Source organism: Penicillium coprophilum, assembly GCF_028826855.1.
Source record: "Penicillium coprophilum strain IBT 35676 chromosome Unknown utg000001l_segment0_segment0, whole genome shotgun sequence".
NCBI classification, from domain to species: domain Eukaryota; kingdom Fungi; phylum Ascomycota; class Eurotiomycetes; order Eurotiales; family Aspergillaceae; genus Penicillium; species Penicillium coprophilum.
In genome coordinates this window covers 2,978,995-2,993,237 of record NW_026622720.1, presented here as the reverse complement: position 1 = coordinate 2,993,237, position 14,243 = coordinate 2,978,995, and the positions used below count along the sequence as shown (strand labels likewise).

At 50.2% G+C, this 14,243-nt stretch overlaps 4 protein-coding genes across 4 annotated transcripts; 2 read left to right on the top strand and 2 right to left on the bottom strand.

The window, feature by feature from the left end:
* Positions 1-321: 321 nt before the first annotated feature.
* N7500_001139 (sister chromatid cohesion factor PDS5) lies at positions 322-4,871 on the top strand (the record flags this gene model as incomplete). The annotated part of the gene is made up of 3 exons (XM_056672285.1): positions 322-657; positions 734-1,514; positions 1,558-4,871. 3 exons carry the CDS (start codon positions 322-324, stop codon positions 4,869-4,871), a joined length of 4,431 nt encoding a protein of 1,476 aa, XP_056537858.1.
* Positions 4,872-7,268: 2,397 nt separating this feature from the next.
* Positions 7,269-9,761, bottom strand: N7500_001138 (SWI/SNF chromatin-remodeling complex subunit SNF5; the record flags this gene model as incomplete). Its single annotated transcript, XM_056672284.1, has 2 exons — positions 7,269-7,712; positions 7,770-9,761. The coding sequence occupies 2 exons, from the start codon at positions 9,759-9,761 to the stop codon at positions 7,269-7,271; spliced, it is 2,436 nt and encodes an 811-aa protein (XP_056537857.1).
* Positions 9,762-10,662: 901 nt separating this feature from the next.
* On the bottom strand, positions 10,663-11,538 carry N7500_001137 (endonuclease/exonuclease/phosphatase family protein; the record flags this gene model as incomplete). Its single annotated transcript, XM_056672283.1, has 1 exon — positions 10,663-11,538. One exon carries the CDS (start codon positions 11,536-11,538, stop codon positions 10,663-10,665), a length of 876 nt encoding a protein of 291 aa, XP_056537856.1.
* A 1,130-nt stretch (positions 11,539-12,668) lies between these two features.
* On the top strand, positions 12,669-14,209 carry N7500_001136 (curved DNA-binding protein (42 kDa protein); the record flags this gene model as incomplete). The annotated part of the gene is made up of 5 exons (XM_056672282.1): positions 12,669-12,696; positions 12,832-12,915; positions 12,970-13,074; positions 13,148-13,960; positions 14,019-14,209. 5 exons carry the CDS (start codon positions 12,669-12,671, stop codon positions 14,207-14,209), a joined length of 1,221 nt encoding a protein of 406 aa, XP_056537855.1.
* Between the last annotated feature and the right edge of the window lie 34 nt (positions 14,210-14,243).

Genomic DNA, 14,243 nt, shown 5'->3' with positions numbered 1-14,243 from the left:
TCTCTCAAAGAAGCTCTGGGGACTTATCTTCCCTAAACCAAGGCTTTTCTAGGTGAGGTAAACAAATGAAAGCCAGGACCCAGATTGTAGTATGACTATGAACTCAGATATTGCATGAGCTCTTTAGATTCGAGATATCAACCAATTCTCATTCAAACCGAATAACTGATCTCGAAATCAACCGTATGAAACCTGTAGTATCGACTTTGTAGGGCAGGACACGGTCCCGTGCGACGCGTCCTGGGCGGTCAACCTCCACCCAAACTCCTGTGTTGAAACTCTCCACCTCCCCAGTCCATGTGAGAACTGCGACCATCCACGATGCCTTCGCGCTCTCGCCCAGGTCCTCCCGAGGTGGAGGAAGACTCGGGGCTTCGCAGTCTGTCATTCAACCAGCCGCTCTCATGGCGCGTGGGGCGCTCCGCCATTCCTATCGCGGATCTCCTCGAACGTCTCCAAACCCTCGCGCAGGAACTCCGCAAACTCGATCAGGAGGAAATTGACAAGGAATCGCTACAAAAGGTGTCTCAGGAACTTGCCAGTGGGAACTTACTTGCCCACAAGGATAAGGGTGTCAGAGCATGGGCTACGTGCTGTATCGTTGATGTGTTGCGACTATGCGCACCAGACGCGCCTTTTACGCGCAATCAATTAAAGGTGCGGCAATTGAAGATACACAGGCTATGTCTTTTGTCTATGCGATCGGAGAATGTACTGACTGAGAACGAATTAGGATATATTCACGTGTATTGTGTCCTCGATTATCCCCGCTTTGGCCGACCCGTCCAACGCCTACAATGCCCAGCATATCTACGTCCTGGGATCTCTTGCTGAGGTGAAGAGTGTGGTTTTGATGGTCGACCTTGATCACCCGGACTCGCTCATTGTCCCGCTGTTCACGAGCTGCTTCGACATCGTCTCGGGTTCTTCGAAAGCATCCACCGGTGAGGAGGTGGCTAAGAATGTCGAGTTTGATATGACCCGAGTTCTTGTCACCGTGATCGATGAATCCCTCGTCCTAGCCCCCGAGGTGGTAGACATTATCGTCGCGCAATTCCTCCGTGTCGACCCGCGAGTGATGGACAACCCCAACAAGAAAGGAAAGCGACCAGATGCGCCGCTTGACACCAAGCAGGACACTCTTCTACTAAAGGACTATCCGGCCGCCTATAACATGGCCAAGGCTATCTGCCAGGCCTGTCCAGAACGAATGACCAGTCACATCAGTCAGTACTTCAACAATGTCATCATCGATGCGTCTGTGCCAGCTGCGCAAACGAATGGCTCTAAGCATGCCCGGAAACCCAATCTGGACGAATCCGATGAGGAGGGAGAGGATATCAAGGAATTGAGCAAGGCACACCGTCTGATCCGGGAGCTTTGGCGTGCTTGTCCAGAGGTCCTGCAGAATGTTATTCCTCAGATTGAGGCAGAGCTTTCTGCAGAATCAGTGGCGCTACGTTTATTGGCAACCCAGACGATCGGAGACCTCGCTTCCGGAATCGGTGTTGCAGGTCCCCCTCCCCCCCCCTATGGACCCAACCACCTACCCCCCAGTGTCGCTAGTGGATTACGACAAAACCATTCCCCAAGCGAATGTTTTGTTGACTCCGGTATCCCCTAAGCCTTTCTCCCAAGTCCACAGCTCGGCCTATGAAGCCTTTTTGAGCCGTCGTCTCGACAAGACACCATCGGTTCGTGCTGCTTGGGTCACAGTTGTGGGGCGAATCCTTTTTACTTCGGCTGGAGGCTCTGGCCTACACGAAAGCGAAGAGCACAGTCTTGTCAGAAATCTGGCATCAATGCTCCGCGACGTTGATGAGAAAGTCCGCCTGGCTGCAGTGGATACTGTTGGTCAATTTGGGCTTTCCCAAATTGTCCACAAACTCAGTGTGGATGGTGGTTGCTCATCACCAGACTCGGTTCTTGCTATTCTTGCCGAGCGAGTGAAGGATCGCAAGCCGCATGTGCGTGAACACGCTATGAAGATCTTGGCTCGCATGTGGGCTGTGGCAGCTGGTGACATTGAGCAAAATACGGAGCCCGTCGTATCCCTTCTCAAAGATGCACCATCTAAGATATTTGATGCATTCTACACCAATGATCAAGAAATCCATATTCTGATCGACCGCGTTTTGTTTGAGACACTCCTGCCACTTCCTTATCCCCCTATCAAACCGAAACTTACTCGTGGCAGCTCAAACCAATTGCAGAAACAGAAGGAGAGCCAGGCGTCTGAACCTGAGTCAGAGACGGATGTTGACAAGATTCGCGTTCGCCGAATTCTTACCCTGCTCCGAGGCTTGGATGAAAAGGCGAGGCGAGTCTTTTTCGTCATGTTGGCCCGTCAGTTATCGATGAGATCGGCCGTGACGCTTTACTTAGAGGCCTGTGAGAAGTACAATGGCGGTGTTTTCGACAAGGACGAAGAACAGATTAAGACACAATTGTCCAAGATCATTGAATCATTATCCAAAACTTTCCCAGATGCCTCTCGCGCATCAGCAGACTTGTGGAAGTTTGCTAAGGTCCACGATCGACGAAGCTACCAGCTGGTTCGCTTCACCATGGCTGCTGTGAGTGATTATCGCACTGTTGTCAAGGCCACGAAGGAACTCCAGCGGCGAATCCAGACTGCAAACAACTCTCCTCTGTTGGAAACGTTGACTCCTCTTGTGTATCGCTGTGGGTCGTTGATCTTTAATCGAAGCCACATCCCGGCGATCATGAGTTTGTCTCGCACAGATGAGAATGGACTGGCCAATGCCGCACAAGAGATGCTGAAGCAAATATCATCTCAAAACCCCGAGGTCCTGGAGGCACAGGTCCAAGAAATGTGCAAAGACCTTGAAGCTCAAGCCCCCAAGGCTTCCTCGGCCGGCGATGGTAGTGCTGAAGATATCTTGAAGGCTTGTGCTGGTTTCGCTAAGAAGCTCCCTGCTAAACTCCCCAAAGAGCGCAAGTTCTTCCAAGCTCTGGCCAACTACGCCCTTTACAGTTCATCGCCGCATTCTGCAAAACATGCCGTCTCCATTCTCATGGCCACGGCCGACCGAAAAGAGATGTATGCGAAAGATCTAGTACAAAAGTGCGTTGAGAAATGGACGTACGGATCTGATCGATTCCTCACTCGCCTGGCTGCTCTGTCGCAGCTGAACCTTCTTGCACCAAGAGAAGCAGACGAAGAAAGTGATGCTATCATTTCGATCGCCATCAACCAAATTCTGCTCACTAATCGCACACCTGAACCAGGCTCTGACTACAACTGGTCAGAGACAGTTGATGACGAGACCAAGGCCAAAGAATGGGCACTGAAAATCATTGTCAACCGCCTTCGGGCTAAGGATGGAGCAGACAATGAAGCTGACTTCAGGGCTCATGCAAAGCCTGTTTACGAAACATTAAATAAATTGGTGGTCGGCGAAGGCGAGATCTCCAAAAAGAAGGATACCCCTGCTGGCCAAAAACCGCGCCTTCGCCTCCTTGCTGCCAAGTCCCTACTAAAGCTGTGTGCTTCCAGCACTGTCTGCGACGGTTTGCTGACGCCGGCCGATTTCAACGCAGTCGCTTTGGTTGCCCAGGATCCACTCTTGCAGGTGCGAAGTGGATTTATCAACCACCTGAAGAAGAAACTCGTACAAAAGTCACACCTCAGCCACCGATGGTACATTGTCCCCTGTTTGCTTGCTTTCGAACCTGTTCATAGTCTGAAAGAGAGCACGCTTACATGGTTACGGTCCCGAGCGGCATATTTTGCGCAACAGGCGCAGGCCAGTGGGAAACGGACAGAACAGACCATGGTCATGGAATTGATCTTCTCGCGCCTCCTGTCATTGCTTGCCTACCATCCTGATTACCCGTCCGAGGATCTGGACGAGGCAACTAAACTAGGCGACCTGACTGACTTTTCTCAATACATCATTTTCTACCTCTCTGCAGTTGCCAATGAGCACAACATGTCATTGATTTTCCATGTCGGACAGCGCGTTAAGCAATTCCGCGATGGCATTACCAAATCAGACGAGATCTCCACCCGCCTCCATACTCTATCTGATCTGGCGCAAGCAACTATTCGCCGGTTCGCAGATATTTACTCCCAACAACACAAGTTTGGCGGTGCTGCCGGTGCAACCAACATCTTGCAGACCTACCCTGGAAAGATGGGCGTCCCCAGCTCCCTCTTCACCTCCATGAGCAGTCACCGCGAAGCCCAAGACGTCGCCGACAAGAACTTCCTTCCAGATGAGTTGGATGATTTGCTGGATCGCGTCGTCCGAATGGCAATGAAGCCTAGGAGTAACTCTGCTCACGGTTCGCATGGCGGATCAAACAAAAAGCGCAAACCCGAGTCTCTTGATGCGAACGGCAAATCCTCGGTGGCTAAAAAGCCACGGAAGGATAAGTCTTCCCGTCCCGCTCGCAAGTCCACATCTTCGATCAGTGCAGCTAGCAAGCCGAAGCGGAGATCAAAGAACGACGACGGCTGGTCTTCCGACGGAGGTGCTGTAGACGCCACGCCTGCTTCGGCTCGCCGCCGCAGCGTCCGAGGCACCACGAAGGCGGAAGTCAGCTATGTCGATAATGATAGCGATGATGCCGACATGGAGATGGTAGAGTGGGAAAATTCTAAAGAAAAGGAAAATGGCGAAGATGAGGCCGAGGAAAGCGAGAACGAAGAAATTCAAGAGTCAGATGATGACCAAGAACTCTCTGAGGCTGATGAGCCCGAGGCCAGCGAGAAGGAACCCACGCCGCCTCCTGCAAAGAAGCGAGGTGGAAAGGCCACTCCTGCGAAGGGCGATGCTAAGAAGGCCGAGACAAAGAAACCGGCGACTAGCGTGCCTTCACGACGCTCTTCGCGTCGTGGATAAGAACCTCTCTGCATGGAACATAGCATTGCCTACCTATGTGTTTACATACGGGCCTTGTCTCTCATTTCGTCCAAGATACACACACCTCCAATGGTCATTTATCTATGAGTCCTCAGCCAAGATCTTTGGGCCTTGGATGTCTGGTCTCTCGGTGCTGTTCTCAAATCCAAATAAGTTGTGCGACTACTGCACGGATCGTTCCATTCATATTCATATTCATATCCTGATTCCCATGTTATTTTCATTTATGGTTTCACAATTTCGTCCCCATTCATCTGTTTCCTTGCAGTCAATGATGGTTCGAGATGTATACCCCATCTGCCGATTTTCTTTTTCTGAAGTTTGCATCGGTCTTATGCCCGAATTTTCACGAATATCTTGTCTCTTTGCGTATTCCCGTCTGATATATGCTTTCTATGTAAATGAATTGAACTTTGTTTCAAATTTACCTCTTGACATCGGAGTGACTCTGTTAGGAACTATTTGGAGTCCATTGGAGACATGATAGAAGCGGTTCGTAATGAAGAATCAAACCTCATTTTGTCGCCCAAAAGGCATCCAGGTATGTGTGATTTTGAGTAGTGAAGACACTATCGAAACTATACGTAGAAATTCACTGCAACCCAAATACTAAACTGTACACATCACTATCCAGCAGGAACTGTCGCATTCCCTTCCAACTAGTGCCAAGTTCCACTACACCCATGAGAGTCACATAGTATGTACTCCGTACGATGTATGCCAGTTCTATCCATCGTTATGGGCACACGTGATATAGACCCACCTTCCCTTTTCGGAAGCATATGTTGCTATAAATTGAAGACAAACACAACTTCCTCGACCCTCCCCCCCAGTGGCTTAGCGGGTTCACTCGGCTTAAACATGCAGGTAACCCCGGCTGCCGGCGTTCGATCTGCTAAGTCCACGCTCATAAAACCATTCCACTTATGCATTCCCGACCCCTCGGGGTTGGGCCGTGGCCTCGGCATAGGGTACTGGCATGGGAGATATCACAACCTTTTTTTTTTCTAATAAATGTCTCTCTTCTCAGCACCTTTATCCAAGAGCATCCGTACAACCTCAACATGTCAGACTTTACGATAAGAAGTTGAAGTTTTCACATGTCCTCCAAAATTGCTTTACAGACGCCCAAGCTTTTGTAAAAGAAGCACCATCAGGGGTCAAATGCCTTGCTCGCAGTGGATCAGGCGCGTACATTGGTCGACTATGGATGGGATTGTTCACACATGCCCCATCCCCGTCTATATCATAGGTCAGCATGTTACTCCAACTGATCCTGCACAACGACCAAGTGACCTACCTCTCAATTTCTCTTCGGGCCCACCAGAAGGAAAGGAAGAGCACCTGCGGTAGGGCCATGTAGAACACCAACACGTTGAATAATCCCAAAACTACACTGGTTGTGCTATGTTCAGCGGCCAGCCGAAACAGCCCCTTCTCCCCATTCCTACCTTCCGCATCCCTTCATTTTGCCAGCTGCCATGAGCATTACTGCTAGAAGACATGTCAGCATCTTACCCTCATTTGTCCTACACAGCGAGCCGGTGACATACCTGGTAATATCCAGTAGGGATCGTTAGAATAGAAGGTAGATGCTCTTGGTGACCAGAACGCAGGCGAGTATTGCCGAAGTTAGGGTCATCATGGCGGCAGCTGTCATGACATGATGGTCATTCTCATCTGTCAGCCAAAAGAGTCCAATCATCGCATTCTCCTTTTTTGGGCGGAGAAAGGGTTTACATCTAGAGACATGTGAGAATAAGTCCAAAAAGAGGCCAGGAGAGAAATGAAACATACCAATCCGTGCAGATGTCGAATCAGAGATTGAGAGGCTTTTGTGAAGAGAGATTTTGGTAATAATATCGATCTCACTGGACGATGTGAGAAGTTCTTCTATGGGCAAAATTGCTCGATAGACCAGATGTATACCTAGAAGGGACGGTTCCAAGACAAGGCATGATGCTGCAATAGATATGATGGACTACACTTGGAAGCAAATGATGGCGATAGAGCATTGATTGGAAGAAGCGAGAAAGATAATAGCAGCAAAGACATACTGGTTCTTGATATCCTACTTGGTCAATCCATAAAATAAAAATAGAAATATGTACTGAAGCTCAACCCGTCTCTCAAACTGCTATTACACATGGTCCAGCAAAGCAAGAAAAAACACCCTGGAGAAACATTGAGCGCCAGCAGGATAAAGATCGCTGCACCGCGGCACTGAGAGACTAAAACCTATGCAAGACTGGCAGGAGTAAATGTGACAAAAGACTTCCTGGTATGAAGAAGTAAATGGATTGAATTGATCGAATGTGTAAAGGAATACAAGCGATCTGAAAGACGCCGCTGTCATCACTTCATGAACGAAATTGACTATGGCTGAGATCCACTGGCTGAAGAGGGAGAGGCACCATGGACTAAAGCATTCCCGAGGGCCGGACTTGCGCTCGCGGGCATTCTAGCCCCAGGGGCCGGACTGGCACTTCCACCATCGGGGTGGGTACCGCCGCCACCAGTCTTGGTGAGCCGCTCTTCGACGCGCTCCTTGTGCTGGCGGTTGCGGAGATGCACTTCAAAGTTGTCCACTGTCATGCCCGGGCCGGGGGTATACAGCTTTCCGGGGCAGTCGTGGCAACGAATACGAGGGAGGTATTGGTATTTGATATTTTGACCAGCCTGGAGGTTGTTGGGATTGGCCACGGGAGCCAGGGTTTCAGTATCGACCGCGGAATAACGCATCACACCTTCGAAGGAATCGTTGGGATGAGATTGTTTCAACTTGCTGAGACCAGCTGCCAGCCAGTTGGGTGGTGGGGGCTGCAAAGGCACAGAGTCAGCCACGGGCCAAGGAAACTGGGGTTAAAATCTACTCACGCCAGAGACACCAGGTTGCGGAGGGTTTGGTGCGTCAACAGCACCGGTTTGTTGAGGTCGCGCTGGAGGATGAATTCGGGATTGTTTATCAGATGGAGGTGCCATCGAGCGTGATGCCTGTCCTGCGCTGGATTGAGCGGAGACAATGCGCCTTCCGTTCCGTAGATCGACTAGCTTGTCACGCGAAATCTTAAATCGAACTATCAACTTATCAGAGTCATCCACACTCTCTTCTCGGTATTGCTGTCTTCGGGCCGAAACTCGGGGCTCGTGGTACACTGGTTCAGGGGTTGCAGATTGTCCAAGGCTGGCACGAAGCGCGGCATGGGCTGCAGATGCTGCGCCTCTCATGCCACGAGTACGAGCAGTGCCCTGTGCAAGGTTTGGTCCAATTGCAGGAGAGCCAACAGAGGAGTCGTCGCTGTCAAACTCGTCTGAATCATCATCTCCCCGGTGCCCAGTCATTCCACGACGACGGCTGGAACCGGTACGCTTGATTACATTGCTTTCATCCATGGAGCCTACTGAGTTGGGTATCACAGATGAAACAATCATGGTACGGATCGTGCGTTGACGGTCCTTTAGATCTGGCAAAGCAGGGCCACCACGACGGTTAATTGACCGTTTCTGGCGACGCTGCTCTCGAGATATTGAGATTTCGGTCCGTTCAAGATCTGCCTCGTTCAACTCATACAGATAGGGTGTATGCTCTTTGGCGGATTGGTATGGTCTGAAGGCGGAAGCCACTGGGGTGGGGAGGAACGAGGTGTGGAGGTCTGGGTCTTCGATTGGACGCCCATCGAATGGGTGAGCGACAATATACAAGGATTTGGTGAAGAGTTGGGCCTGTTCGCGGATTGAGTGGGCGATGGCGGTAGTGAATTCACCAGAGAGGGATAAATCATCCGTCATGCATAATGCAAATTCTTCGGGAGAATTATTGGGATCATTGATGTCCCACTCGAACTGGTCAATGAGGGTGTGTTGGCCAATGGTGATGTTGAGCTTGACCGAAATGCGCATCTCGTCGTTTTTGTACGCCGTGTAGGGTAGCTGGGGATCAAGAGGGTCTTCGTGTATGTTAAGGTGCGGGTAATAGTCTATCACCTGCTCCTGGATGCTCTGGGAGATCATTCTTATCAGAGGGACGGAGCTTTCTACTGCGAGACCCAAGTCTTCGACTAGCTTCTCTGCGAACAAGTCCGGAGACACAACACGGTCATGAAGGTTCCATGTGAAAGTGTCGCGAATCTTCACTTTTTCCCAATCAATGTCCAAGCGAATAGGGACCAGATCCTCCATCTGTTCGCTTTGTGTTTTTGCGTCACGTCGTGAAATGCGTAGTTCTCGCGTCTTTCTATTTCCGGGTCTGCGTCGATGGGTTGGGTAGAGAAGCTGAGGGTGTTGATTGCGAAGATCGGTACGGGGGTTTCCAAATCCCTCATAGCCCACACCGTACAATGCAGCTGGGTTTAATTGATTTTCGCGCCGTACTCCCAAATAAAAGTCGCGTTCCGCCCGCTTATTCTTTTGTAATTCCTGGCTTGGATTATGCCAGGCAGCTGCGGCAGAGTGTTGGAATTCACGCTCAACGTACTGCGCCAGGAGAATCTTCTCCAGTGGCGGTTCACGGGCGCGTACGGCCATGGTCCCGGACACATCTGTGGATTGGACAGCAGATCCATCATGAGATCGCTTTCTAGCGGAACCATGTGTCCCGTTTGAGCGAGGCGTGCCATTGGAAACCTCACTGCCGGGTTCTGACGAGGATGACACTCCAGAGGCAGCTAGCATAGCCTTTGCGCTTTGCTTTCCTTCTGCAATAGAATCTGGCGTGTGACCATTTGTTGATCGGCTTGTCCCAAGGTCGATGCTGTCTGGACCTTGATCCCCCGTGTCCGACGCGCCAGAGCTAATCTGGGCACCAGACTGAGGGTCCCCGAATGATTGCTCTGAGGGCAGGGAGCCACCCGTCACTTCAGGGGATGGCATTTTGGATGGTCTATTAATTGCGAAACGAACGTCTGATGCCACTCGTATAATCTTCGAAGCTCGGAGTGGCTCTCAACGCGACAGGGATAGGTTCGGGTCGGTTACCGTAGCATTATGTTATGGGATGGAACCTGTGCATACGGTCAAATCATAATCAGTACGTGTTTTCGATGATAAGCTACTATCCATCACCGTCGCGACCGTACATCCAATGTCATCTAGGGGGATGAGCTTGATGGATGAACATGTCGCAACGGGCGCATGTCCCGAACACGCCACAAGTCACCATTTCAGGGTGTGTAGCGTATTGAATGGGGACATCATATGGAAACTATGGGCAGGAAAATCAAATGGGAAGGAATTCAAACATACCAGTGCCGAACGGGGAAGAGAGCTCTCGCCGATGTTTCGTGAATGGACCAGTCGGGAGTTCCAGCGCAGAATCCGCTCCGGATCGGTTGGGCTCAAGTCAGCTGACCTTCTTCAATCGATTGTGATGATCCCAATCGACGCGATTTCTACCCCGGAAGATTCTTCTAAGCTGGGGTAGTTGTGGTAGTTGGTCTTGTTTTTTTTTTTACGCCGTGATGGTGAAAGAGGCAAAGGAGAAGGAAGGAGAGTACCCGTTACAAGTGTCCGCACCCGTCTAAGATCAAGCAAAGAAACGCGCCCTCTCTCTATGTCCAACAACCACAAAGGGATTATATATACTAAGGTATCAAGTGTATTTTCTCAAATATTTGAGGTTATTCCCACTCATCTATGAGCTCCAGGCCAACTGATGACCCCGTTTACCAATTTTACATACTGTCATGTGATCCACGTGTGTGTTACATAATGTTCTGTCTCCTGAGGTGCCGACTTCGGAAGGTCATGGTCTATGTTGTAAGTACATATGTACCTATTGACCTTCAAGAGTCAAATCCACAATGACAGCTCGATGATCTGAGCACAAAACACCATCATCGAACCGATTCCCCAGCACTGCGTATCCACTGACTGCCAACCCCTGGCCTTGAGTAGCGGGTTTCACGAGAACATAGTCAATACGGGAGGCTGGCTCATCCTCGTAACCAAACCCGGTCCAAGTGATGTGGTTACCATATCGTCTCGAGCTTTCAACTTCCTTATATGCATCAAGCAAGCTTTTTGTCACTTCTTGGTAAGCTTCCTGGTTCTCTTCGCTGTTGAAATCGCCAGTCAAGAAAGTGCCCGAGATGAGCTTTGCGAATTTGTTTTGGCTGTACTCAGAAATCTTCCCAAGAATGATCCGTGCAGCCTCGAGACGAGATTGAGAACCCTGGTCGTCAAGATGGGTGTTCATGGCAAGGACCGTATTCTGAGTAGCTCGATGAGTGAAGACACCAATGGTGACAATGCGGATGGAGGCTGCATCCCAACTCTTAGACGGGGTTTCAGGTGTTTCAGATAGCCACACCGTTTCCCAGTGTATTAACTCCCAAACTGCTGGTCTGTAGATAATAGGAGAGTATTCCCCAGCCTCATGGCCATCATCTCTACCAACGCCGATATACTCCCACTCTGGTGCTTCGGGCTTTGCATCCTGATTCAATCCACCCAGAATATCACCAAGTTGATTGTGAAGAACTTCTTGTAGACAGACGAAGGTCTCGGCACAATGACGAGTCTCGTATTCAAATTCATTTAACAGCAATTGTTTGCGTTCAGCCCAGGGCTTTTCGCCTTTGAAGGGGGATGAGGTTGCATATCGGATATTGTGTGTCAAAACCCGGATAGGAAACTTGGTAGAGCCCATATTGTAGAATACAGAAAGCTAGAGGATCAGACTCCCAACAATGGTGCAGTACGTCTTTTGGATATGTAGCTATGTCGTGGGTTTATAACTGAGGGGAACGTTGCAATGCCTCAGGCTACTACTGTATGCGAGACGGGCCCACTTTCAGTAACGTTCGGGAGGTTATGTACATGGTACTTTGATGTAGAGTATCTTACGGGATACATCGTATGCCTATACACATGGAAAAAGTCGTTATGTAACCATGCTTTTTACAGGTCTACGGGTGGCGGCCAGGGGTTCATCCTTTCCTAACCTTGTAAAAAAAAAAGAAAAAGGTCTTGGAAATAAGAATCGCAGCAATCAATAAAGACGTCAAAAATATGAAGTCTATTATATCATCTCGAGTGAACGGGATGTTCATGTTCCATCACCGCCACTGGGCGTTTGCTATATAAGAGAATAAGCATCTGTCATTCTACTGATCTAGGCTGGGTTGATATCTTAGTATATGTATGAGCTTGTTTGACATAGAGGGATCAATATGTTGACTATTATCCATACATCTACATAGTGGCTTCTTTGATTGTACTGGACTCGAGGTCTATAGGGGATGATAGGGTGCTTTACGCCAAATCTCTGATGATCCTCAAATTGTAGCAATCAGAGCTTTTAAAGCATGACTAGCCCGATTACAGCGATGTTCTTCCCATGCACGAGAGGGGAAACACCAGTCAGGTGAGAAGTTACGAGGGATTGGAGTAGACTGGAGGTCTGAGCGATCCTGGGTTGTGGCGGAATCCGGGGTATCAGAGGAGATATCCACGGTCTATATTACGAAAGAAACACCAAGTCTAGCCAGGCAGATAGTAAGTACGTATTTTCTTAACTCGATCAAAGGCGTAGCTCAGTATGAAGTCAAGGGAAAGATTGCCATGACGTCTTCGGCAAAGCCCTAGGCAGGCCTGAAACGTCAGGCGACCACCCCCAACCCCACCAACGCTAAACGCCCTCTCGACGCTCTGCACACGACTCGATCTCGGTCCATTCCTCTCCTCTAGCTTCACACGGATTTACAATCCGAACACTTTTTTTGAAACCACTTGCATTTATTTGTTAATTACAGCTCTACGAGCTCAATTCATTTCACAATGGCGGAAGTTAAAGCACCCGAGGTTGGTATGTAAACTTCATGGAAAGCTCTGACGTTTGTGGGCACTGAGCCCAATATGGGCTATGAGCTCGCTGGCACTCACAACAACAAAGAAACATGTTCGATTCAAGAAGCATGACTAATTATGCGATTATTTCTAGATTACACCCTCAACAACCCCGATACCTTGACCAAGTACAAGACTGCTGCGCAAATTTCTCACAACGTCCTTGACGCTGTCCTCGGTATGTTGCGCAAGTGCTTCTGCTGTCTGTCTTTGTGATCTAACATCTACATAGCTCTTTGCGTGGAGGGAGAGAAGATCGTCGAGATCTGCCAGAAGGGTGACAAGCTCCTCGACGAGGAAATTACCAAGGTTTACAAGGGCAAGAAGATCGCCAAGGGTTGGTCTACCCCCTCCTCAATCTCACTAGTGGTAGAAGAATCACATAAACTGATTGTGACGTGCAATTGAAGGTATCTCTCACCCCACGACTGTCTCCCCTAGCTCCTATGTGACTCCCTACACTCCTCTGCTGTCCGATGCCGCCGAGGCCGAGATTGTTCTGAAGGCCGGCGAGCTCGTCAAGGTCCAGCTTGGTGCTCAGATCGATGGATTCGGAACCATTGTTTGCGACATGGTCGTTGTTCCCAAGAAGGATGCCCCCAAGGAGGCTGTTACCGGCCGCGAGGCTGATCTCATTCTCGCTACCCACTACGCCAACGAGGTCCTTTTGCGCCTCATGGTTCCCCAGGGTCTTTTGGCTCAGGGTACTGATGAGGAGAAGAAGAAGGCCGCGGCCAAGAAGGCCCCTACTCAGGCCTACATGTCTTCCCTGCTCGAGAAGATCGCCAAGACCTACGACTGCAATGTCGTCGAGAATACCACCAGCTGGATGTTCGGCCGCAACGAGATTGAGGGCGAGAAGAAGATCATTCTCTCCCCCGGTAACGGTGTCCGCGGTGACGGTGTCCCCGAGGTCGGCGAAGTTTGGGGTGTTGAGGTTGGCCTCAGTCTGGGATCCGGCAAGGTCAAGAACCTCGACCACCGTGCTACCCTTCACCGCCGTACTACCACCACTTACGGCCTGAAGCGTCCCAGCTCCCGTCAGACTCTGTCTGAGGTTGTCAAGAAGTTCGGTACTTTCCCCTTCAGCTTGCGCCAGCTTGATGATGAGAAGGCCGCCAAGGTCGGTGTTGTTGAGTGTGTTCGTGGCGGTGTCCTGCGCCAGTACGAGCCCGCCGGCGAGACTGACGGTTCCCCCGTCTCTCGTCTGCTGACCACCGTTGGTAAGTACTGTTAATTTTGTGGATATGATTTGGACCCTTTAGCTAACTCCACTCCTAGCCATCACCAAGAATGGTCTCACCAAGCTCGCTGCTCCCAAGGCCGTCGATCTCGAGCAGGTCAAGTCTGACAAGAAGATCGAGGACGCTGAGATTCTCGAGATTCTCGAGCAGCCCCTTGCCCGCTCTACCGGTAACAAGAAGAACAAGAGCAAGAAGAAGGCCACCAAGGCCACCGCTGGTGATGAGTAAATATGAGTCAATGCTCTGAACAATCTTCTCCTGG